General features: G+C 35.2%; 1 protein-coding gene and 2 pseudogenes across 1 annotated transcript; 1 reads left to right on the top strand and 2 right to left on the bottom strand.

Moving 5' to 3' along the window:
* Positions 1-413: 413 nt before the first annotated feature.
* LOC131831610 (SWI/SNF-related matrix-associated actin-dependent regulator of chromatin subfamily E member 1-like) lies at positions 414-1761 on the bottom strand. Its single transcript, XM_059173698.1, has one exon. The coding sequence runs from the start codon at positions 1703-1705 to the stop codon at positions 470-472; it is 1236 nt and encodes a 411-aa protein (XP_059029681.1). The 5' UTR covers positions 1706-1761; the 3' UTR covers positions 414-469.
* Positions 1762-5359: 3598 nt separating this feature from the next.
* LOC131832795 (U4 spliceosomal RNA) lies at positions 5360-5510 on the bottom strand (annotated as a pseudogene).
* A 14250-nt stretch (positions 5511-19760) lies between these two features.
* Positions 19761-21021, top strand: LOC131831308 (rab GDP dissociation inhibitor alpha-like; annotated as a pseudogene).
* The last annotated feature ends 5311 nt before the right edge of the window (positions 21022-26332 follow it).

Genomic DNA, 26332 nt, shown 5'->3' with positions numbered 1-26332 from the left:
AACCCATCTTCCCTTCTAATCTGAAACCCTCAGTTTTTTTTCCCCGGAGTCCATAGTCTCTCATGGTTCATCTTCCCCTCTCATTGCCCCCACCCCCCACCTTCATTTTTCCCTTCCTTCTCCTAATGTCCTCCATGTTATTCCTTATGTTCCACATATAAGTGAAAACATATGATAATTCTCTTTCTCTGCTTGACGTATTTCATTTAGCATAATCCCCTCCAGTTCCTTCTATGCCAATGCCAATTTTGTGTATTCAACCTTTCTGATGACTGAGTAATATTCCATTGTGTGTGTGTATATATATATATATATATATATATATATATATATATATATACACATACATACATATATATGCCAGTGCAAATTTTGGATATTCATCCTTTCCTTTTTTTTTTTTAAACTCAAAAAACATTTTTTTTTTTCATTTAAAAAAGTATTTAGAACACATAAAACAAGGCAACATTTATTCTTTCTTCTCGTCTTCTGGGGCGGGGTCTGTTGGCGGCTCCTCCACCGTGGCGCTGTTGCTCTCCGAGCCAGTGTTACTATCACTGGTCCCTTCCTCAACCATACTGTCCACCCCCTCCTGCCCGCTCTCCTTGTCCTCAGGAGTAGATGTGCCTTCTTCACCATTCTGTTGGCTTTCCGTTGCTTCTTCAAGGTGTGTCTCCTCTGTCTCCGTCGGGATGCTCTCATCGTCCTTCTTCTCTTCGGTCTTACTTGCAGCTTGCTCCTCCTCAGCAACCATGCTGCTCTGACTGCGTTCAGCTTGTTCTGCTGCCTCTTTCTCTCTTTCCTCCTGCCTTTTTCGAGCCTGCTCCTCTGCCTGTGCAATTTCAGCAGCAATTTTTTCCATATCCACTTCTACTTTTAAACCGCACAACCTTTTAAGTTCATTGTTAAATGAATCTGTGCTTTCCAGGAATTTCCTCTTCTTTTCCTGGTGTCGCTCCTCTATTTGAAGAAGTTCAGCTTCTAGTTTTCGCTGATGAACCATTAAGGACTGGACCTGTCGTTTGAGGACCTGCATTCTAGCTGTTGTGACAACTGACCGAACATCCGGCACCACACTCTCACTGAGGATTTCACTGATGAGGCGGTGGTTTCTCTGGAAACGGGCGGTGGCTGTATGCTTCATTGAAAAGCCATCATCATAATCGTCTGGATCTTCAGCAGGCTGGATGCTCATGTACGGCTCTCCTTTCTCCATGCGAGACTGTCTCTGTCGACTTTCTTCCTCTAAAGCAGCTTCTGCACGACTTTTTGCATTTATGTAAGCAAGGTATGCGGGGGAATTATGATAGGCCTTCATAGATTCATTGTACTCTATCTTTTCTGCTTCGTATTCATTTAAATATTCTTGTTTTTCTTCATCAGTGAGATCTCGCCACATGCCACCAATAATCTTGCCAATCTCCCACAACTTTAGGTCAGGGTTGGAAGCTTTAACTTGGTCCCAGACCTTTCTGCTGTACCTCATGTAAGGCATCAGCGGCTTATCTGGTGGCTTTGGGGGTTTTGGAATCGTAATACCAGAGGATGCTGTGACCCGGCTGTTGGTGCCCGGGTTCCCTCCCAGCCTGTAGTTGTTGTAGGCGAGATGACTATATGGATTGTATCCCACAAACCCTGGTGTGCTGGGCATTTGTGTTGCAGGAGCTGGGGTGGGAGGTGGGGCATAAGATGGTCTTTTTGACATTTTGGAAGATTAAGTTCTCAGTTCCTTAAGAATGAATCTGAGACACCGCGGGCAGAAAAAGCCGGGTATTCATCCTTTCTGATGACTGAGTAATATTCCATAATATATATATATATATATATATATATATATATATATATACCATATCTTCCTTATCCATTCATCTGTCGAAGGGCATATTGGCTCCTTCCACAGTTTGGCTGTTGTGGACATTGCTACTATGAACATTGGGCTGCATGTGTCCCTTCTTTTCACTACATCTGTATCTTTGGGGTAAATGCCCAGTACTGCAATACCTGAGTCATATGGTAGGTCTAATTTGAAATTTTTGAGGAACCTCCATACTGCTTTCCAAAGTGGCTATACCAACCTGCATTCCCACCAACAGTGTAAGAAGTTTTCCCTTTCTCCACATCCTCTCCAACATTTCTTGTTTCCTGCCTTGTTAATTTCTGCCATTCTAATCTCAATGTGGTTTTGATCTGAATTACCCTGATGGCTAATTATGCTGAACATTTTTTTCATGTGTCTGTCAGTGATCCCTATGTCATATACCACCTTACTTTATTTAACCAACTATATCATCTGTTTATAATCAGACAACCTAGCTAAGTATATAGTTTTTTTGTAATCCAACTGTATTTTGTAGAAAGCTGTTTTGAAACTCTCTTCCATTGTTTTCCTATCCAAACTATCACTTAGTCTTGTCAATTTAATATTATCAATATAGAACTACATCCTTTTGCTTATCCCTCCTACAAACAATAGTTTTTCATTTTTTAATTTTTATTTATTTATTTTATTAGCCTGCTGTTTTGCTTTGGACAGTTTCATCTCTAGCAAACACACCCAAATCACTCTCAAAACTGTAAAGAACTCTATTTTTCAATAACTTTGATCATTGAATTCTCACTCTTAAATTATACTCTGAACTTTATCAATGTATTTAGTTTAAATACAAAACTTAACCTGCCCTATGAATCTTTATTTTCTATTTCAACTTCATCCTATATTTGCTTCCCCTTGATATCTATATTTAACCACTGTGACCTTCTTTTATTTAATCTGAAAGCTATGCTCCATTTTAACTTAGAGTCTTTTTACATATGCCATTTTCTCTTTCTGACACTGTTTTTCTTGATATTTGGATGGTGATTTCAGAGACATTTATGTGTTCTCAGTTGAATTGTCTCTTCCTCAAGCATCTCTTAGAAATCTCTCACCTTAAAACCAAATCACATGACCAATATAAAAATATATCATCACATTCTTAGTTTTGCTTCAATATATTCTTATATGCCATAGGGTATTTTTCTGTTTAAAATTATTATTCATTCATTGGATGATATTGGTAAAGGCTTCTTACTTAATGGTGGTAAACTCCATGGGGTCAGAGATGCTATCTCAATCATCTATCTTCCACACCCAGTATAGTGCCTGGTAGATAGATGCACCCAGGACGTGTTTTTAGAATTAATAAATGATCATTAAGCTTGTGTTTATAGACTCATTTAATTTTAGTACAGAATTAGTAAAGAAAAATAAGATTTTTTGAACAAATGATACTACAAGCACATGTGCATTGGGCTTGAAATTTGCTAAGCAATGGGTTTGGCATTTATAGAAAAAAAATTCCTGCTGCCATGTTCTCTATAAAGTGTTTCTGATATGACTCCATTCCCTTACACTTTCTACATGGGACACATGGTCTCAGTGAAAATACTATTTGATTCTGGGCTTGTAACTTAAAGTCAAAAGTCCTTTGTATGACACCTGAAATTTTTAGACTTCTGATCCTGTTTAATTTTGAAGCCACACACTCCTGATATACTTATCCGACCACTTTTGTTCTAGACCTATAACACATAGATTATGTTTGAAATTGTATATTCTTTATCTTTCTGCACTCTACCTCCTGTGGGGAGGAGGTGCCGAATGTTGACACTGTTGGCCTAGTGAATTTTTTCAAAACACAATATTAAGTAAATATTGCCCAAAGTTGAGAGGGAAATTGGAACCACAATAGGTCTGTCAAGAAAAAAACACATTTGAAACATAAACAACTAGAAAAGTTAGAATAATTGAAGTGTGCGTGTGATTGAGGGCATGGATGAAGATTTGAGTTACAAAATTCAAAGACACATAACATTCCTGCAATCCTGGATCAGCAGAGCCATTTAAGAATCTTATATCATTTCCTCCCACCATGAAACTACCACACATCCCATAGTGCTATAACTGTTTATGGGAATATCTTCTCCAATACACTCTGAGATATCCTGAGATATCTGAGATATCTCTGAGATATCCACATTCAATTTTATAATCATTCCATTATGAGAGCTTATAAATGTTAAGTTCTTAATAAATATATTTTGAATTATCTAAATACAAATGGATGAATAATCAACTGCATAACCCAAATTCCTGATTTGCAGACAGCTAGTTTCCTCTCAAATATTCTTTTTTTTTCTTTTTTGTTAAGATTTTATTTATTTATATGACAGAGATCACAAGTAGACAGAGAGGCAGGCAGAGAGAGATGAAGGGAAGCAAGCTCCCCACTGAGCAGAGAGCCCAATGTGGGCTTCCATCCCAGGACCCTGGGGTCATGATCTGAGCTGAAGGCAGAGGCTTTAACCCATTGAGCCACCCAGACATCTCCCTCTCAAACGTTCTATGATATACTTAGTATCCCAGTAAACAATGAATCCACTTTCATAGCCTTTTGAACTAAGAGTTTTTGTAAACATTGTCAGTCTTCATAAGTAATCTATTTTCTTTTGGAATAGTAGCAATCCATAGTCAATTTTGTTTCAGGTTTATACAGACACAGAATAAATATGATAAATATTGAATGAATAAAGGAATGGATAACTGAATTCAATTCCTTCAAAGTAAAATTTCATCTTTGATTTCAAAGTTTAGTTACAGTCCAACATGCTTGAATTCTAATTCTCCATATAACATTAGAAAGCATAATTTTTATTTCAAATAAGCATGGAGGAGCTGGATTCCATAGAAGTTAATTAAGTAGCTCATTACATTTCATCCTAATTAGGTAAATCAACAAGGCTGAATGACTATTTTCATAGGTCAGCAAAACAATAGGAAACATTATAAGGATACATTTATTTAGAAAACATTTATATATTATTTAATATTTTCTAGGCATTATATTAAGCAACTTACAAATAGTAACTCATTTAATTATTTTGGCAGACCTGTTATTATTCTCATTTATTAATGAAAAAATTGAGGCACAGATTGGTTAAATAACTTGTTCAAAGTCAACAGCTAAAAACGTAAATTCTAGTTCACTCTAAAGGATCTCTCGAGAGTGCTTTTAACCATATACCATGTGATGTTAATACACACATTTTTATCTGTTTCACCAGTGTTGTATAGAGTATTCTATAAATTGTTTAATGTTTTTGTGTTATATAGAAACTATAATAACAAATAGTATTTAATTATCTTGATGTGAAAAATTATCACATTAGGAGCATAATTCAGAGGAGTAAATTTCTCTGCCTCACAGCTGTATTGATGGGATGTCTGGATATCACTTACTGGTTTTCTGTTCATTTCACACTCAAGGAATCTGTGGGAGTTCTGATACGAAGACTCTGTGGAAAACTCTGCTTCTTAGCTCATTCAGGTTATTGGCAGAATCCACTCATGTTTGGAGGAATGAGTTCAATATTTCTCTGCTGGTTATCAATCAGAAATTATGCTCATCTATTAGCAATAATCATGCCTTGGATAAACCTCATTGGCTATGATACTGCCTCTGAGCAAAGTATATGCTCATATTCTAGAGGCAGATGGTATCACCTATCACAAGACCTTCCCCCCTTCATTTTTAAAGCCAATAAGAATCTTTTTACATGAAATATATCTCATGGTCCTAATCTTTTCTGCCTGAAAAAACCCGGGCTTTTTCAGTCAGGACCAACAAGAATACTCTCTCTTTCTCAATGTAAACTGATTTGGAAATTTAATTAATTATTGCCTGTAGAACTGGAAAAAAAAAGTAGACAATTTTGGTTATATACTTGGGAACTTCAAACTATTTATTTTATTATTATTATTATTATTTGGATTCAAGTTTTTATTTAAATTTCAGTACATTAACATACAGTGTAGTAATAGTTTCAGGTGTAGAATTTAGTGATTCATCACTTACAATACCTGGTAGTCATCACAACAAGTGCCCTCTTTAATACCCATCACCCAATTAACCTTTCCTTATCTACCTTTCCTCATCTACTTCCCATTCAGCAACCCTCAGTTTGTTCTCTGTAGTTAAGGGTTTATTTTATAGGTTGCTTCCCTTTTTCCATTTGTTCATTTGTTTTTTCTTAAATTCTACATGTGAATGAAATCATATATTTGTTTTCCTTTGCGTGACTTATTTTGCTTAGCATAATGCTCTCTAGCTCTATCCATATTGTTGCAAATGGCAAGATTTTGTTCTTTTTTTTTTTAAGGCTGAGTAATATTCCATTGTATAACTACCACATCATCTTTATCCATTTGTCAGTCAACGTACATTTGGGCTCTTTCCAAATTTGGGCTATTGTTGATAATGCTTCTATAAACACTGGGGTGCATGTATCCCTCTAAATCTGTATTCTTGTATCCCTTGGGTAAATACCTAGTAGTTCGATTGCTGGATTATAAGGTGGTTTTATTTTTAACTTCTTGAGGAAAGTACATACTGTTCTCCAGAGTGGCTGCACCAGTTTGCTTTCCCACCAACAGTGCAATGTCCTTGCCCATACCTGTTGTTTCTGGCCATTCTGACAGGTGTGAGGTGGTATCTTATCATGACTTTGATTAGTGTTTCCCTGATGATGGGTGATGTTGAGAATCTTCTAATAAGTCTGTAAGCCTTCTGGATGTCTTCTTTGGAAAAGTGGTTATTTATGTCTTCTGTCCATTTTTTAACTGGGTTATTTGTTTTGGGGGGTGTTAAGTTTGATAAGTCCTTTATAGGTTTTGGATACTAACCCTTTGTCAGACATGTCATATACAAATATCTTCTCCCATTCCAAAGGTTGCCTTTTAGTTTTGTTGATTGTTTTCTTCTCTGTGAAGAAGCTTTCTATCTTGATCCCAATAATAATAATAAGGTCCCAGTAGTTCAATTTTGCTTTTGTTTCCCTTGCTTCTGGGAATGTATCTAGTAAGAAGTGATAGCAGATGTCAAAGATGTTACTTGTAGCGTTCCCCTCTAGGATTTTGATGGCTTCCTGTTCTCACATTTAAGTCTTTCATCTATTTTGAATTTATTTTTGTGTGTGGTATAAGAAAATAGTCCAGTTTCTTTCTTTTTTCTTTTCTTCCCACATTGCTGTTCAGTTTTCCTGACACCATTTGTTGAAGAAACTATCTTTTTTCTATTGGATATTCTTTCCTGCTTTGTCAAAGATTAGTTGACTATAATGGGTATGGATCAATTTCTGAGTTTTCTATTCTGGATCTGTTTTTGTACCTGTACCATTCTGTCTTTTATCACTACAGCTTTGTAATACAACTTGAAGTCTGAGACTGTTTGCCTTCAGCTTTCTTTTATTTTTCAAGATTGGTTGGACATTCAGTGTCTTTTGTGGTTCCATACAAATTTTAGAACTATTTGTTATAGCTCTGTGAAAAATGCTGGTAGTATTTTAATAGACAGTGGATTCAATGTGTAGATTTCTTTGGGTACTATAGATATTTTAACAATATTTCTTTTCTTCCAATCCATAATCACAGAATGTTTTTCCATTTGTGTTTTCTTCAATTTCTTTCAATTTCATAAAGAATTATGAAATTCTTTCATAATTTCTTTCTACAATTTCTTTTATAGTTTTCAGAGTGAAGATCTTTGACCTCTTTGGTTAGGTTTACTCCTAGGTGTCTTATGGTGTTATGTGCAATTGTAAATGGAATAAATATTTACAATTATTAGATCTTATTCTCGGATAGACCCCTTTATTATTAAGTAGCATCTTCTTCATCTCTTGTTATAGTCAAGCTTTTCTGATGCAACAACAACAACAACAAAAGCCACTCTGGCTTTCTGTTGACATCCATTTGCATGGTAAATATTTTTTCATCTTCTCACTTTCCATCTACAGGTGTCTTTAGGTCTTAAATGAGGTTCTTGTGTGCTGCATATAGATGGGTCTTGTTTTGTTGTTGTTGTTGTTTTAATCCATGCTGAAGAAGTTAAAATTATGGAAAATAATGAAGCAAAATAGAAGAGGGAAAGAAAAATATTGTTTCACAGATGTAGACCTAGAGAACTCAGTGACTCTGTAAATTGAAATAACATTCATATAATAGACTCCCAGAGGAAGAGAGGGAAAAGAGGACAGAAGGTTTATTTGAGAAAATTATAGCTGAAAACTCCCCTAATCTGGGAAAGGAAACAGACATTCAAATCCAAGAGGCAGAGAAAACTCACATCAAAATCAATGAAATCGGGCCAACACCAAGACATATTGTAGCAAATTTGCAAAATACAGAGATTAATTTAAAAAAAAAATCCTAAAAGAAGCAAGACAAAAGAAGTTATTAACTTCCAAGGGAAAAAGAATTAGTTTAGCAGCAGATCTATCTGCAGAAACTTGGCAGGTAAGAAGAAAGTGGCATGATATAGTCAATGTGTTGAATGGGAACAATACATAGCCAAAGATATTCTATCCAGCAAGGCTATCACTCAGAACAGAGGGGGAAATAAAGGATTTCCCAGACAAACAAAAACTAAAGGAGTTTGTTATCACTAAACCAGTCCTGTAAGAAATATTGGAGAATCTTTGAATGGGAAAGAAAGACCAAAAGAATCAACATTTCTTTTTAAATATTTTTTGTAACTACTTCAAGCTGACAGAAATTCAGTAAAGATATAGTTCACATATATATGGCTAGTTATATTGATTCATAATTTTTATCATATTCTCATGTTCTATATTATGACTTCACTGAGATAAAATTAACTTTCTATGGTATTATTCCTTACCTCATTCAAATACAAGTAAAATCTATTTTCTCTTAAATCCTTCCATTTTGTAATTATAATAGTAGAGTAGTTGAATAGTAGAATAAACCTTGGAATGGAAAGGAAGGATAAAAGATAAGCAAACAGGGGGCACCTGGGTGGCTCAGGGTTAAGCCGCTGCCTTTGGCTCAGGTCATGATCTCAGGGTCCTGGGATCGGGTTCTGCATCAAGCTCTCTGCTCAGCAGGGATCCTGCTTCCGTCCCTCTCTCTCTGCCTGCCTCTCTGTATACTTGTGATCTCTGTCTGTCAAATAAATAAATAAAATCTTAAAAAAAAAAAAAGATAAGCAAACAACTTTTAATTTAAAAAAAGGTATTTATTTGGCTTCTCAAGAGGTAATAAAGAAGGGAGGTTAAAATTCAGGAGGTAGGGGCGCCTGGGTGGCTCAGTGGGTTAAGCCACTGCCTTCAGCTCAGGTCATGATCTCAGGGTCCTGGGATCGAGTTCCGCATCGGGCTCTCTGCTCAGTGGGGAGCCTGCTTCCTACTCTCTCTGTCTGCCTCTCTGCCTACTTGTGATCTCTCTCTGTCAAATAAATAAATAAAATCTTAAAAAAAAAATTCAGGAGGTAACAAGGATAACATATGCTAATATTATTTCTTTAGGGTATAACATTATCCTGCTACCATTGTGATTTTAGTATTCACAACACTGTCATTTTATAACTGATTTTTTCAGTATCTGATTTGTTTAGTATCCAATATTACAGCATAATTAAATGGGAGTCAAGAAGAATTCCTAATGTGTGAATTTGTATGTTATGTAAATATGAGAAAGAGTACATTTGAATTTAAATTTTCATCATGTGTTTTCTGGAATTTCTGTTTTTTCTCTTCTTATTCACATTCTTAATAATTTCAGGAATACATTATTATCAATGCATCTTCTAGTACATAAAGCATCATTATGTAAATTATAAATACTATTGTGTATGAGAAGCTGAATTTTGAAAAAGTACAATTATTACAGGAATCTCACACCAATGTAAGACAAATAGTTGGGCGGTGGCAGCAGGGAAAATATAGTCTGATGTCTTTGAATGCCATTGCTTAACCCTTGTCTATCTGGAAGATAAAGAATTATATGCAATTTGGTTTAGTAATTTAGATATTTAAAACAATGACATTTGTTTAAAAATAAATTTAGGAATGAAAGAAAATGTTAGAAATAGCTTAATTAAGAATTTTACATTTTTACATTCAAAGGAAAAATAATCTTCAGGATAGTATTATTAATAAAAGAACTTTGTCTTGATTTACATATTTTAGCTAGAAAATTTCCAGATCATCTCTAGCAATAGCTAGCAGAACAAGATTTACGAACCCCAAGAAATCATTTTTCATGTCAGTGTCATTTTAGAATAAATTGATGGCTCCTAAAACTTAATTTAGTTTGAGTCTCTTCTGATCATATTTATAGTTTTACAGATAGCCATGTTCAACGGTATTATATTATACATCACAAGAAATATGCAAGGTTTAAAGTAAGAATCTATTTTAAATTCTCTGATATTCAAGAATCTTTATCAAATTGTGCTAGGCTAAGGATTTTAAACAAAACATTTAACCTAATAAAACACTTGATCCCAATAGTAAACCCGCCAGTACCAATCTCCACATTTTATTTTTACATTTTCTAAAGCACATCTGCCAGAGCAATTAGATAAAGAATTATGAGTGCAATCTGATATTAGATGAAAAGTTTAAACTTTTATATGTGAATATACAGAGGAATGCATTGATTTTTATGTTAGTCCTGAAAAGAAAGTTCATCTTTTTGAAGTAAAAAAAATTTATAAATAAATTTTTAGTGTGATATGTTGGATCATCTTAGAGAATAAACTTCCGGTTTCTGCTGTTAATAATAGTATAATTACTTGTTGAATAATTTGTAAGTGATCAAAATGGAGATAATTAGAGTGTTCAATAACTGCATAAAGGAAGGAGGGAATATTATTATGATATCACAAACAAAATATAATCATTATTTTGCCTTAAACTTTAATTTATTTTGTCAACTACTTTCTTCAAAGAATATACAGCTTGACCTAGAGTGGTTTGTTTTTTTGTTTGCAATTTTTTTTTTTTTTTTAGTTTATTATGTTTGTTCCATGGTTAAGGTAAAAATATTTAGAGTTACATTGACTAAAACTAATAGAATCTTTCAACTTGTGATTGTTCACAGGGTTTGTTTTGCATTAATTTACCAAATAATCCCTTGGTAGAGTTAAAACCAAATAGCTATTAAAGATGTACAGGGTGTCTGGTTAGCTCAGCCAGTTAAGCATCTGCCTTTGGCCCAAGTTATGATCCCAGGGTCCTGGGATTGAGTCTCATGTTGGGCTTTCTTCTCAGTGGGGAGCCTGCTTCTCAATTTCCCTCTTCTCCCCTGCTCTTGCTCTCTTTCTCTATCTCAAATAAATAAAATATTTAAAACAAATAAAAATGAATAAATTAATCTTAATTAAAGAAGAGAAAAATGCATGTATATGTCACAGCTTTCTATTGCTACCACTGGAAAAAAATAAGGCAGATGTTATTTTCAATTAGTTGTATTTTTTTAAAGATAAATTTAATATGGTGAATATTTATATGCTTAAAATTACCCATTGAAGTTATAGAGTGTTTAAACTTTTTAAGTTATAACTTTTATATATAGATATATCTATGTAGATATATCTATATATCTCCAAAATCATTTTAGAGCAAAACATTTTAATTATATATATTTTCCTAAATTATGTAGATTAATAAGTTATAGAATCTACATTATAATCTAATTTTCATCTTTTGCATTTTGTCAATGTAATATTCAAGCTATATTCAAGCTATTTGTGACCCCAAGTTTGATAACACATACAAACATGTGTATCATAAATATAATTTGGATTAAAATAATCTTAATGGACTAGACCCACAATATCCTATTTTATTGTGGTCTCTCTTTTTCTTTCTTTTTTTTTAAGATTTTTTTTAAAATTTTATTTATTTGACAAAGAGAGACAGCAAGAGAGGGAACATAAGCAAGAGAAGTGAGAGAGGGAGAAGCTGGCTTCCTACCCAGAAGAGAGCCTGATGTAGGGTTTGATCCCAGGGTCCTAAGAACAGGACCTGAGCTGAAGGCAAACACTTAAAGACTCAGCTACCCAGGCGCCCCTGTGGTCTCTCTTTTCTAATGTCACCTCCCTGTTTAAATTAACCTGAGTGCTTGCTCTACCTGTTACTCTACCTGTGGAACATCGGTCTATTATTTTCACACAATGAAAGGTGATACAATTAGCTTTGAAAATGGAAGAAATAAATGCTATAAAAATTATTTTCTCCAGTAATTTATTGCTATTATTCTCATTTTTTAGTTTTACTTAATTTTTACAATAACATCTTAGGTAATGAAGATATATTTCTAGATGAACTTTCTAAATGAATTGCTAGGCTTTTAAGATGGGTTCATCAATTTTTTAATGGTCTAACTGCTTGGTAACTGATTAATTGTGACTAGAGCCCATTCTTTAGAACTTTAAAATCAATACCTTGCACTCTCCTAAAAAAAGGAAAAGTAAAAACAACAGATGGTGGATACTTATGGCAAGATTATTCATTTATGTTAGAATACTACTATAAGTCAAATTAATAAATGCATGAATGATGAATGGAGATGGAGTAATATTAATGACCCACTGGGTTTCCTGTTGAGGGGTAAAAATGAACTAAAGGTCATCTGTATATTTCTGATTTAGTTAACCTGGTAAATAGTACTGTCATTCACATAGTTGTATTATCAACTAATATATTTTGGCATCTTGATTGAATTCATGCTCTAACTAACTCATTGAGTCTAAGAGTACCATTTTCTTTCTTTTTTTTAAAGATTTTATTTATTTATTTGACAGACAGATATCACAAGTAGGCAGAGAGGCAGGCTGCGAGAGGAAGGGAAGTAGGCTCCCTACTGAGCAGAAAGCCAGATGTGGGGCTCATCCCAGGACCCTGGGATCTTGACTTGAGCTGAAGGCAGAGGCTTTAACCCCCTGAGTCACCCAGGTGCCCTATAGGAGTACCATTTTCTTTAGCTACAAAAGATTTGAGTATAATTTTAATTTACTCTATTAAAGCCATATTTGCCAAGTTTAACACCCTGAAGTGTAGCTAAGGCTGAATATCAGGGAAAAAAAAAAAAAAGTTTTCTAAACTGCCAGATGCATAGGTTTAGCCAGTCCAGTGATTGTAAATCTAAAGAAATGGTTATTATTTATAAAAAAGGCAAGACACTTCTAAAGTATAGATTGCTTACATTATTTTAACATTTTTCTCTGTCATAAAAGTTTGGTCCATAAAGGATATTTTATTTTAATTTTTCAAGAAATGGAGGGAAAAAAACCCAAAATAGACCAATTCATATGGGTAATTTTCAGAAACTTTTTTTTTTTAAATTTTTTATTTTTTATAAACATATATTTTTATCCCCAGGGGTACAGGTCTGTGAATTACCAGGTTTACACACTTCACAGCACTCACCAAAGCACATACCCTCCCCAATGTCCATAATCCCACCCCGTTCTCCCAAACCCCCTCCCCCCAGCAACCCTAAGTTTGTTTTGTGAGATTAAGAGTCACTTATGGTTTGTCTCCCTCCCAATCCCATCTTGTTTCATTGATTCTTCTCCTACCCACTTAAGCCCCCATGTTGCAACACCACTTCCTCATATCAGGGAGATCATATGATAGTTGTCTTTCTCTGCTTGACTTATTTCGCTAAGCATGATACGCTCTAGTTCCATCCATGTTGTCGCAAATGGCAAGATTTCATTTCTTTTGATGGCTGCATAGTATTCCATTGTGTATATATACCACATCTTCTTGATCCATTCATCTGTTGATGGACATCTAGGTTCTTTCCATAGTTTGGCTATTGTGGACATTGCTGCTATAAACATTCGGGTGCACGTGCCCCTTTGGATCACTACATTTGTATCTTTAGGGTAAATACCCAATAGTGCAATTGCTGGGTCATAGGGCAGTTCTATTTTCAACATTTTGAGGAACCTCCATGCTGTTTTCCAGAGTGGCTGCACCAGCTTGCATTCCCACCAACAGTGTAGGAGGGTTCCCCTTTCTCCGCATCCTCGCCAGCATCTGTCATTTCCTGACTTGTTGATTTTAGCCATTCTGACTGGTGTGAGGTGATATTGCATTGTGGTTTTGATTTGTATTTCCCTGATGCCGAGTGATATGGAGCACTTTTTCATGTGTCTGTTGGCCATCTGGATGTCTTCTTTGCAGAAATGTCTGTTCATGTCCTCTGCCCATTTCTTGATTGGATTATTTGTTCTTTGGGTGTTGAGTTTGCTAAGCTCTTTATAGATTCTGGACACTAGTCCTTTATCTGATATGTCGTTTGCAAATATCTTCTCCCATTCTGTCAGTTGTCTTTTGATTTTGTTAACTGTTTCCTTTGCTGTGCAAAAGCTTTTGATCTTGATGAAATCCCAGTAGTTCATTTTTTCCCTTGCTTCCCTTGCCTTTTGCGTTGTTCCTAGGAAGATGTTGCTGCGGCAGAGGTCGAAGAGGTTGCTGCCCGTGTTCTCATCAAGGATTTTGATGGATTCCTTTCGCACATTGAGGTCCTTCATCCATTTTGAGTCTATTTTTGTGTGTGGTGTAAGGGAATGGTCCAATTTCATTTTTCTGCATGTGGCTGTCCAATTTTCCCAGCAACTTTTTGCTTTTAATTCAGGATCAATCATTCAAATTTGGAAAGAAAATACTCATGTGGAACAAAACTTTAAAAAAATTATACAAAAAATATATTTTAATTCTATTCCTATAAAAACCACAGTGTTCAAATAAACCCTGAAAGTTAATATTGACTCTTATCAAGATATTCTTCTTCTTTTTTTTTTTTTTAAAGATTTTATTTATTTATTTGACAGAGAGGTCACAAGCAGGCAGAGAGAGGCAGGAAAGCAGGCTCCCCATGGAGCAGAGAGCCTGATGCTGGGCTCCATCCCAGGACACTGAGATCATGACCTGAGCCGAAGGCAGAGGCTTAACCCACTGAGCCACCCAGGCACCCCATGATATTATTCTTATTACTGATCAAACATATAAGCTTAGGAGTTACATAGCTACAACCCATTACAATATTAAGAAAAAATTATGAAGAGAAAGCTCGTAAATCTTCATAAACAATTATTGCAAAATATAAATATTAACATAGAGACATAATACTTGAAATAAACATAATCTTTCTCTACATAAGTTGCTCTATTTCCTAAACTTATGTCCAAATATGACTAAATATTCCTAAACTTATATTAAAATGTGTTGTTTGTTTTTATCTGTGGAAAATGCAGGGGCATATTTATAGATTTGCATTGACTAAACCATGGTATTAATTATTTAGCCATCAGAAACTTATATCTAATTAATATAGCCATATTTATTATGCAATAATTCAGATTTATCACTTGCTGCTGCAAAGTGCAAGTTATCCAAGCCAAAATCACACACACACACACAAAAAGTATGCCATCTTTGTTTTAACTTTTGAAATTTGATTGTTGCTACATTCAAAAAAAAAAAATTCAGAACATTTTAAATGTCCTGGAAGATAAAACTTAAGTCGGTTTTTGGTTTATTGCCAAGAAAGAATGATAAATAAGCTAAAATCTAAGCCAAAACATTCAGAGTTAAAATGCTGACCCAAAGAAGATCAGAACTCTTATTCAAAGGATAAAGAAAGTTCTTGGGGCCTCCACAGGAACCAGAGCATAGCATTTGAATTTCAAAAGTTCACCTAAAAATTTAGTGAGCTTTTCAGATAAGTGGGTTAGTTGAAACATGAAAAGTAAAACTACAGAAAAATATAAATCTTTCTGGAAAATTATCTCTATATCTTAATGTATTGCCATCAGAAGATTTTAGAGGAGTCATATTAATTTGTTTTAGGCCTAGAAACATTTCAAAAATTTGATTTAAAAGAAGAAAATTTATATTTACTTTCTCTAATATAAAATGCACATAAACACCTAGAAAATTTTATGGATAACTTATGTCATTTGTTACATAAGAATGACACCTATTTTGCATGTTTTAATCAAAAGATCAAGATATTGCACTGGGATATTCTGGTTCCAATAGTTGTGTTGTAACTTCAGCCCACATATTCATTTTCAAAACTGATGTCATGTCTAGATAATAAAGTAAACCAGATGGCTTTTGCATGTTGTAGTGTTAAAGCATAGGCTTTGAAGCTAGGTTTATTTCTGATCAAGTCCATTTCTAACAATTTCTCAAGATCATATCCCAGTTCATAAGCCTTTTTAAAGACTAGTATTCTTATCTTTAGAATATGAAAATTAGTAACTCCTTATCAATGTAGTAGGGAGTACAAAGATAATGAAATAATATATCTAAAACACTTAGGATAGTGACAAACATATAGTAGTTAGAAAAATTTAAAAAATGGTGTTGTTTTTGGGGCACCTGGGTGGCTCAGTGGCTTAAGCCGCTGCCTTCGGCTCGGGTCATGATCTCAGGGATCTGGGATCGAGCCCCGCATCGGGCTCTCTGCTCCGCAGGGAGCCTGCTTCCCTCTCTCTCTCTGCCTGCCTCTCTGCCTACTTGTGATCTCTTTCTGTCAAATAAATAAATAATAAATCTTAAAAAAATAATGGTGTTATTTTTAAAACGTATACCAAATTACATTTCTTCACTATGATGTGTCACAAAGGTCTAAGCATCTGTTTATTCACATATAGGTGGAGCCAATATATACTTGGTAGTTCTTAAATACTATTCTGAGTACTAGAAAAGCACCAGAAAAGAAAGTCCCAGCTCTCATGAAATATTTATTCCAAATTGTAAGAAAAAATTAGAAACATTGATTTAGTAACAGATTTGTATACGAAGAAAAGGAAATCTTAATAAGTATTAAAAATGTAAACAAAAATGCTTTTAGCCTAATTTGGGGTAAACATGAGTCCACATATATTTAGTTTTTAGATCTTATTTCTTTTGAAATTACAACAAATAAAGATATCTTTTATTGGACAGATTAACAAAAAGCATAATTTTTTATGTTGGGAAACTTCCCTCTTGCACTTTTTATCCCAGAATACAAGGCCTTGGTTACTTCACAGTCTGTTGAAAAAATTATTTATCTATCAACTACCTTATAGTATCTGTACATGCTTACTCTACCTCACAACATCTATACAGATAAAACTTAACACAAAAGGTTCAGGAAATGTCAGCAGAAATCTTCTCAAAAGAATGACAGCATTTGTCTCTTAGGCCCACAGGCCTTGTGGGCCAAGTAATATCCATGATCCTTGACATTTGCTTATCTAACACTTCCTCAGATTATATCACATGTGCCTCATATGTTTCCTTTACCTATTTCCTCCATAGTTGGATTTTTGTTACTCACCATCAAACATAATATGACAACCCTAGTGACACCCGAGTACCATACTTAAAATCAAAACTCTTTCACATCTCGTGAGAATGCATTCATTCTTCCACACATTTCTTTGCTGCATCTTTTATATAAGTTCCCTAAGGTTAAGGTTTATATTCTTACTGTGTAATTTTTACAACCAAGAGCAGTATTGAGCACATATCAAAGAAACAATAAATATTTGTCAGATGATTAAATATCCCTTAATATGCATTGTTTAATGATGCAAAAATGGTAAAATAGATAAGACCTCTGCCTTTAGTGAATTAAAGTTGACTGGGGAAATATTTCTACCCTCTGATTACATTCTTTCCTTCCACCCCCAATATTGTTGTTGTTCATTTTTTTTTTCCTCCAGAATGATAACAACGTGGTTTTATTTCCCCATTATACAACTTTATTATGTCAGGGAATGATTTTAAGGTTTTATTTGGCAATTTTGCTCTAATGAGGAATGTATTGCTTTGAAAGGAAAGGAGAAATGAAGGTATTTAACAAAAATTAAATTTATTTACATTTATTATTTAAAAATGCATGTACATTAATGGAAACTTGGGAAGAAATAGATAAAATAAGATGGAAGAACTGCAAAAGGTTTGCTTTCATGTCAACAATAGAACTGAGGGAGACTCTGTAGTGAACCACATGAAATAGAAGGGTCACCTGAGAGTAAGCAGAATTTGATTGAACTTTTGTTATTTCAGTGATGTTTGCCTCAGTCTTTTGGTCATGATGCAATATGAAAAATGGCCACTTAAGTGAAATAAATATTATATGATGACAGCAATACAGGTATTTGGCTTAACTACTCTACCTAGAAGAATGTTGGGGATGGTTTGAGAGGGGTTGATGCAGTAGCTTGTTAATTCTAGAATTTAAATTTTAGACAGTTAACAGACAGTGTAATATTTATTTCAGGTGGACAATATAGTGATTCAACACTTCCATACAAGACTCAGTGCTCGTCACTGCAAGGGTATTCTTTAAACCCCGTCACATATTCTGCCATCCCCTGCCCACTTCTCCAGTAACCATCAGTTTGTTCTCTATAGTTAAAGTTTCTTGGGGACCCCTGGGTGACTCAGTCAGTTAAGCATCTGCCTTTATCTCAGGTCATGATATCAGGGTCCTGGGATCGAGTCCTGTGTCAGGTTTCCTGCTTAGTGGGGAGTCTGCTTCTCCCTCTCCTTCTGCCCCTCCCCTGCTCATTTTCTCTTTCTCTCTCCCCAATAATAATAAAAATTAAGAGTTCATTTCTTGGTTTCTTTCTCTCTTTTTTTCCCCTTTGCTCATTTGTTTTATTTCTTAAATTCTACATATGAGTAAAATCTTATGGTATTTGTTTTTCTCTGTCTTATTCACTTGTATATTAAGAGTGATTTTATTGTTCAAAAATAATAAAAAATAAAAGTGATTAAACACCTACATTTTTAAGTTTCATAAATATTTATTTAGGTATTAAATAAACAATTTATTTAATTATCAAATAATAATTATTATTAGATAAGAATTTATTTAATCATTAAATAATTAAATAAATAATAACAAATCCATATATAATATACAATAAATTCATATATAATATTTAATATATAAGTAGATTTATAAATAAAGAATAAATAAATAAGTTTAATGAATAAATAACTTATTTAATTTTAAATAAATAAATAATAAGATTAGTCTGAACTGCATCTGCTATATAAAGTACCAAGATTTAAAAAAAAAGAATGATAAATTACTCAATATAAGTATCATAGCAAATCTTATCATTGAGTTATATATGCTGCACTTGGGTTCCATCATGAAGGAGAGCTTAAGTGTCCTTATTTACTTAGGGGAAGTATATAGAGTGGATCAACAGACAGTTACATAACAGAATATTATTCAAAACCTGCAATAGGCATCATCTCTATTACAATCAAACCATTTTTATTTGAATATGTCTTAAATGTAATGAGTAATGAGTAATACAGATGAGTTGAAGTAGAAAATTTCTATTTTTGAATAAATTTTCTAGAATCATTTAATGTTTAAAACTACATAAAATTATAACTTTGGTAAGAAGTAACTGAAAAGGAATATTGGAAAAAGCAAATTAAATAAAAAATGTGTGATCAGTAAAAAAGCCACAAGTAAAATCCTGAGTTTTATTAAAATTTGAGTATTAATGTTAGCTATGTAAATATTAAAATTAATGGAATTCAAACCTTAACAAATAAATTTACATAAGAAAAGAATACTTAAAACTACTGAATTAGGGCACCTGGGTGGCTCAGTTGGTTGGGCGACTGCCTTTCACTCAGGTCATGATCCCAGAGTCCTGGAATGGAGTCCCACAGAGGGCTCACTGCTCAGTGAGGGGTCTGTTTCTCACTCTGACCCTCTCCCCTCTCATGTTCTCTCTCACTCACTCTCTCTAAAATAAATAAATGAAATCTTAAACAGACAAACAAACAAAAACAACTACTGAATTATCCTGGCCCAGGGAGCTGTGGTGAAGGAGCAGGAGAAGGAGTGACTGTGTTGGCAGTTAGGCCTAACCATGGACAAGGAATATGATGCAATCATTCTGGGGACTGGCTTCACTGAATGTTTCCTGTCAGGCATATAATGTGTGAATGGAAAGAAAGTGCTGTATATGGACTGAAACCCTTACTATGAGGGTGAGAGCCTCCACACCCCTGAGGAGCTGTACAGGGTTTTTTAATTGCTGGAGGGGCCCCCTGAGGCAATGGGAAGGGGCCAAGACTGGAGCATTGACCTGTTATTCAAATTCCTCATGGCCAGTGGGCAGCTGGTAAAGATGTTGCTGTATACAGAGGTGACATGCTACTTGAACTTCAAGGTGGTAGAGGCAGCTTTGTCTAAAAAGATCTATAAAGTACCATCCACTGAGAATGAAGCCTTAGCTTTCAATCTGATGGGCATGTTTGAGAAATGGTGTTTCTGCAAGCTCCTGGTGTTTGTGGCAAACTTTGATGAAAATGATCACAAGACCTTCGAGAGTGTTAACCCCCAGAGCACCAACTTGCCTAATTAGGGCCAGGACATCATCGACCTCACTGGCCATGCCCTTGCCCTTTACTGTACTTATGACTACCTGGACCAGCTCTGTCTTGAGACCATCAAGTGCATCAAGTTGTACAAAGAGCCCCTGGCTCCATATGGAAAGAGTCCTTATTTATAACCACTCTATGGCCTTGGTGAGCTGCCTCAGGGCTTTTCAGATTGCCATCTTTGGAGAGACACATATGCTGAACAAACCTGTGGATGGTATCATCATGGAGAATGGCAAGGTAGTGGGTGTGAAGCCTGAGGGAGAGGTGGCTCACTGCAAGCATCTGATCTGTAACCCCAGCTACATTCTGGACTGAGTGTAGAAGGCTAGCCAGGTTATCTGCATCATCTCTAGCTTCAACCATCCCATCAAGAATACTGATGATGCCAGCTCCTGCCAAATCATCACTCCCTAGAACCAACTTAACAGGAAGTCAAACATATATGTGTGAATGATCTCCTACAGACACAACATGGCTGCCCAGGGCAAGTACATCGCCATTGTCAGCACCATGGTGGAGACTACAGAGGTAGAAAAGGAAGTTGAACCTGCCTGGAGCTGCTGGAGCTCACTGACTAGAAGTTCCTAGAGCCACGTGTTCTGCTTCTGCTCCTATGATACTACCACTTCGAGACAACCTACAATGACTTCAAATTCATCTACAAGCACATGGAAGGCTCTGTTTTTGACTTTGAAAACATGAAACCACAAACAGAATGTTGTCTTTGGAGAAGCTGACCAGTGACTTCTGATGCCCTCCACACATACTTCAGCCCTTGTGCCCTCTCCCCTGACCTAAGTCTGTTCTCTTTGAAGGTTGGGGAGATGGGTTGAATGAGTACCCCCATTTCTAGCATTCTCTGCTTCCCCAACCACATTCTACATTCCTGTCACCCACCTCATTGATTCACTGACCAAATCCTTAACCTTAGCAATGGTTTGGGAGATGCGGGGTTGAATAGCATTCTCTTTCTTGGCCCTTCCTTATTCTGGGAAAAGAGGGTTCTTTTCCTTGTGTGTATCTCTTCCCCCTCCTCTCCTAATTCTTCTGCTGTATTTGGGAAGTACGTGAAAAAAAAACCTGACTTCTTGACCCACTGCTCTTACCCCTATTGTAGTGGCCTTTGGAGATGCCCCCTGCTTCTCCCCAGTAACTCTCTTGTGTGTTGGAGAGAAGTGTCCCTCCCAGCACAAAGTTGCATTCCCCCTACCACCACCACCTTGCTCTCATTAATTTATTCTAATTTATTAACTTTGGCTCACTGCTCTGAGAAAGGAACATTGTGCCTCTTACCCGCCACCTTCTCCTGCAGCCTGGGTTGGGAGAGGGCTTGGGTGTGGCCCAGTTAGAGGCTGATCTTGCTGTTTTTGTTTCTTCTTTTTGTTTTTGTGTTCTCTGGCATTTGCTGAGGGGGAGAAAAAAAATGTGAGCAAACCAGAAGGAGGTGGAAAAATGGATCCAAACCCTAGTATGACCTGCCCTTACCTTGCAAAGTAAATGTGTCCACTTCCCATACCTCTAGTGTATTTCACAGAAAACCTGCTGATAAAACTGTGTTGAAAGCTGGGGGGGAGAAAAAAAAAAAAGCAAACCTACTGAATTATCTTAAAATTCTACTGAAATTTTCAAATTTCGAATTTTATTACCCTAAAATTATATCACAAAATAATGTCACAGAGAAAAATTTAGGATAAGTACATCTAACTATTTATAACCATTTAAATCACTTAATTGATTTTATATTAATATTATTTTAAAATAAATACACTTTTTGTTTTTACAGTGACACACTTCTTCATTTTCTTCTTCTTCTTCTTCTTCTTCTTTTTTTTTTAAGATGTGTTTATTTATGGCAGGAAGGAGATAAAGAATGACAAGCAGGCTCCTCACTCTCCTCCCCAGGGCAGAGCGAGACACTGACTCACTCTCATGACCCTGAGATCATCACCTGGGCCAAAACCAAGAGCCAGACACTAAACCAGCTGAGCCCCAGGTGCCCCTAAAGAGTCACATTTTCTTTTTTTTTTTAAGATTTTATTTATTTATTTGACAGAGGGAGATCACAAGTAGACAGAGAGGCAGACAGAGAGAGAGAGAGAGAGAGAGAGAGAAGCAGGCTCCCTGCTGAGCAGAGAGCCCAATGCAAGACTCGATCCCAGGACCCTGAGATCATGACCTGAGCCAAAGGCAGCAGCTTAACCCACTGAGCCACCCAGGTGCCCCAACATTTTCTAATAATATGGAAAGAACTATGTAGATAAGTATGAATTAATTTACAACCAATTTAGCACATTTTAACAAGTTTAATACAAAAATATTATTTGTAAACAAATTTCTCACTGTCTTACATTTTATTTATTTATTTATTTTTGGTCAAAGGAGTATCTCCTTTAAAACTATCTTCCTCAGATGCTTCTCTTACTTAAAAATGTCCTTGGGTAGGGATGGGGGTAGGGGGGCTACCTGGGTGGCTCAGTCAGGTAAGAAACTGCCTTCAGCTCAGGTCATGATCTCAGGGTCCTGGGATGGAGCCCTGCATTGGTCTCCCTGCTTGGTGGGGAGCCTATTTCTCCCTCCTCTTCTGCCTGCTGCTCCCCCTGCTTGTGCTGCCTTGCTGTCAAATAAATAAAGTCTGTAAAATAATAAATAAAACATGAAAGTGTCCTTGGAATTACTAACAGTTGTAAATATATTATAAGAAACATTATCTTCACAGTGGAGGCTAACAGGCTTATACCTACTGATACAACTATTACAAGAATCCTGACAGTTTGGAAATAGTCAAATAAACAGAACATACAATGATCAAATCCAAACACATGTTTATAAGACATTTTTCTTTGACACCCTCATTTTATCTCTGAAGAGACATTTTGTCAAAAGTAAATGGTGGATAAATACAAATACTTAATAAGATATATAAGATATTATAAGATAATTTTTGGCCACAGAGAGTATAGATGAAAATCAAACTAGCAAAAGATATTACAGTGCATGTAGTTTACCTCTAATGAATGAGTCCTCAGCTTTACTCCACCTCAAATTCTAGCAAACTGTGCTAAGTTTAAATGATTAAGTATACAACCTGTGTCCTGTGTAAGCAAGGGGCAGGACAGCTGTTTTAAAATCTTATTTAAACTCAAAGATGCCATAAGAAAAACAATTTGGAAAAAATTAGATGTGGTAAAGCTTAAACTGTTTCATAAGGGAATAGAGCAGAGCACTGAGATTAATATACTCCTATCTTTTACCTCCAGGGCCCTTTCAAAACTATAAAAAGCCAAAGCCTTGTGTTTCTCCGCTCCTAGGAACTCGGGGCTTCTTTGATCCATACGGGTTGCAGAGACCACTGAAAGATGAAAAGGCCTTGAGTGGGTAAGTTCGCTGAATCCACTCCGGTTTATGATTTATTTTGTATATGTCTTTTGCTCAGCCTAAAAGCTGATCTGACTTCAAAATCAACGTACAAGCAACCTTAACATCTTTTGAGTTCTTATTCTCTCCTGACTTTAAACCTGAGCACGCTTTTGTGATGTGGCCAACCTCAGAATTGCAACAAGCCTATCTCCACACTGACTCTGTCCTATTCAATCTCCCTTCTCACTCTTAAACCATATGTATAAAAAAGAAGCATCCATAGAAATATGAATTTAGCAAAGAAAGTGGCAAAACACTGTAATGAGTGAAAACTTTGAAAGTGGCATTAACCTCTACCACCATCAATGTCATCTTCTGTTCAGCATCTCTATAGGTCTTTTTTAAAACTTTACAAATATCTTTTTAAGTTTTTATATTGTATGTCAGAGGAGGACATATCTTAGAATGCTGTTGTCAAGAAAATCAGAGTATAATACTCTACTAGCTTCAGCAAGTAAAATCAGTGTGGATGACTCCACACATGTGCTATGTTATAGCTCTAAGTTATGAAAAGTTATATAATACTTGGAAGAACCTCTAACAACTTGAGTGTTTCTTACAAGCATTTTGAAAGGTGTTTTTTTATCCTTCACTTATGATTTATAAATTTGTAATGACATTTTCCCTGCTAATTAGTCTACTGAAGTGAAACTCGACTACATAAACAGTTGCATGTGATAGGGCCACCTTGTCTACATTTAACTGTAAGACACACTAAAGAAGAGGTTTTCAACCTCTAGAGTAGGCTGTTTTTTTTTTTCCTTTTAGCAACTATATTAAATTATGGCTTTAAAAAAGCTATTATTAAATTTCCCATTAATCTGAAAATCTATGTCCTCAAAATCTACAGTATATATAATATGATGTTGCAACAGATTATTGAATAAAAGATGTTTAAGCAGTAAGGAACACAATAGATAGGCTTTCCTATTCCCAAACGTCTTCTGCAGACATAGCACATTGCTGTTTGAATTGTGTGTTGCTTTGCTAATCAAATTAACAAAAACATTGGGGATAACAGAAGTTGCAAGTAAAGTGACGTATATTTGTGAATTATAACCACAAAATATATATAATTGAAAAGAAAAAGTCATTGCCATCATCATGCAGTCTTAAGAAGTACTGTTCATTTGTACACATAGCACTCTTATAACAGATTTTTTGTTCATGTAAATAGTAGTCCTGTCTAAAAGAAATAACAGATATTACGTAGATCCCATATCTCATAATAGCTTGTAACTCATAACTGTTTCCATGAAAAGAATGCCTGTATATTTTGGTTTACAATCCTAGAGTATTATTCAAGCAGATTATGATTATTAAATATATTAACAAATTTCTAACACTTATTTCATGTATGAACATGTATATCAGTTAGAAATAACATTTGGGAATCCCACTATAGAAGCTTAAGAAAATGGAGAATTTTTTTCCTTTTAACATAGAAAAGCTTATAAATCAGCAGTCTATGGCTAGTATGCAAGCTTTTCATAGTCCCCAGGAACCCCAGCAATTCTATTTCTCTTTTACTAACTTTAGTACATGGCTTTCATCAGAAAGGTAACCTTACACTTCTACCCTTCACATCTGCAGGCCAGGCCAGCTGCAAAAATTGTAGAAAGATTTGAAAAAGCTTATCACTCTGCTGGGTAAACTGAATTTAATGAGCCATTTCAGAAGTCACACACAAATGATCTCAACAGGCTTGCATCTAGACCTAGGAAAACATGGGGAATGTAACATTGTGCTGAGTTAAAACTGGGATTCTGTTACTAAGAATGGGAACATGCACACTGAAAGGTCAACAGCAATATCTGATGACATAAATAATAATGAATTCAAATTAAATCTTCAACAATGCTACACTCACGTGAAATATTAACAGGTAAAAATAGTAAAATTTAAAAAATAATGAAAGAAAAAGGTATAATTTATTAGTAGGCATTTTATGTGTCAAAACAGGCAAAAAGTGACTAATTCTACTAGTAGTGACCAAGTACATAAAACAAATAACATTACGTGACTTTCCAAAATTCCATTTTGGGGAATTTACTTTTTTTAAGTCTCTAAGATGAGGAACAGAAATTTATATTTTTATTAATCTGCATCCTCAAGATATTCAGAATCTGATAGTGTAAATAATATCAGCATGAAGAAAGCTCATCATTGATTAAAAGTTTAAAAAGTAGAAATGTCTCTTCATGTCCTCTGCCCATTTCTTGATTGGATTATTTGTTCTTTGGGTGTTGAGTTTGTAGAGCGTATCATGCTTAGCGAAATAAGTCAGGCGGAGAAAGACAACTATCATATGATCTCCCTGATATGAGGAAGTGGTGTTGCAACATGGGGGCTCAAGTGGGTACGAGAAGAATAAATGAAAGAAAATGGGATTGGGAGGGAGACAAACCATAAGTGACTCTTAATCTCACAAAACAAACTGAGGGTTGCTGGGGGGAGGGGGTTTGGGAGAAGGAGGTGGTATTATGGACATTGGGGAGGGTATGTGCTTTGGTGAGTGCTGTGAAGTGTGTAAACCTGGTGATTCACAGACCTGTACCACTGGGGATAAAAATACATGTTTATAAAAAATAAAAAATTATATTAAAAAAAAAGTTTAAAAAGTAAAAAAAAAAAAAAC

This window comes from Mustela lutreola, chromosome 5, assembly GCF_030435805.1.
Source record: "Mustela lutreola isolate mMusLut2 chromosome 5, mMusLut2.pri, whole genome shotgun sequence".
NCBI classification, from domain to species: domain Eukaryota; kingdom Metazoa; phylum Chordata; class Mammalia; order Carnivora; family Mustelidae; genus Mustela; species Mustela lutreola.
This window is presented reverse-complemented; position numbering and strand designations above follow the sequence as displayed.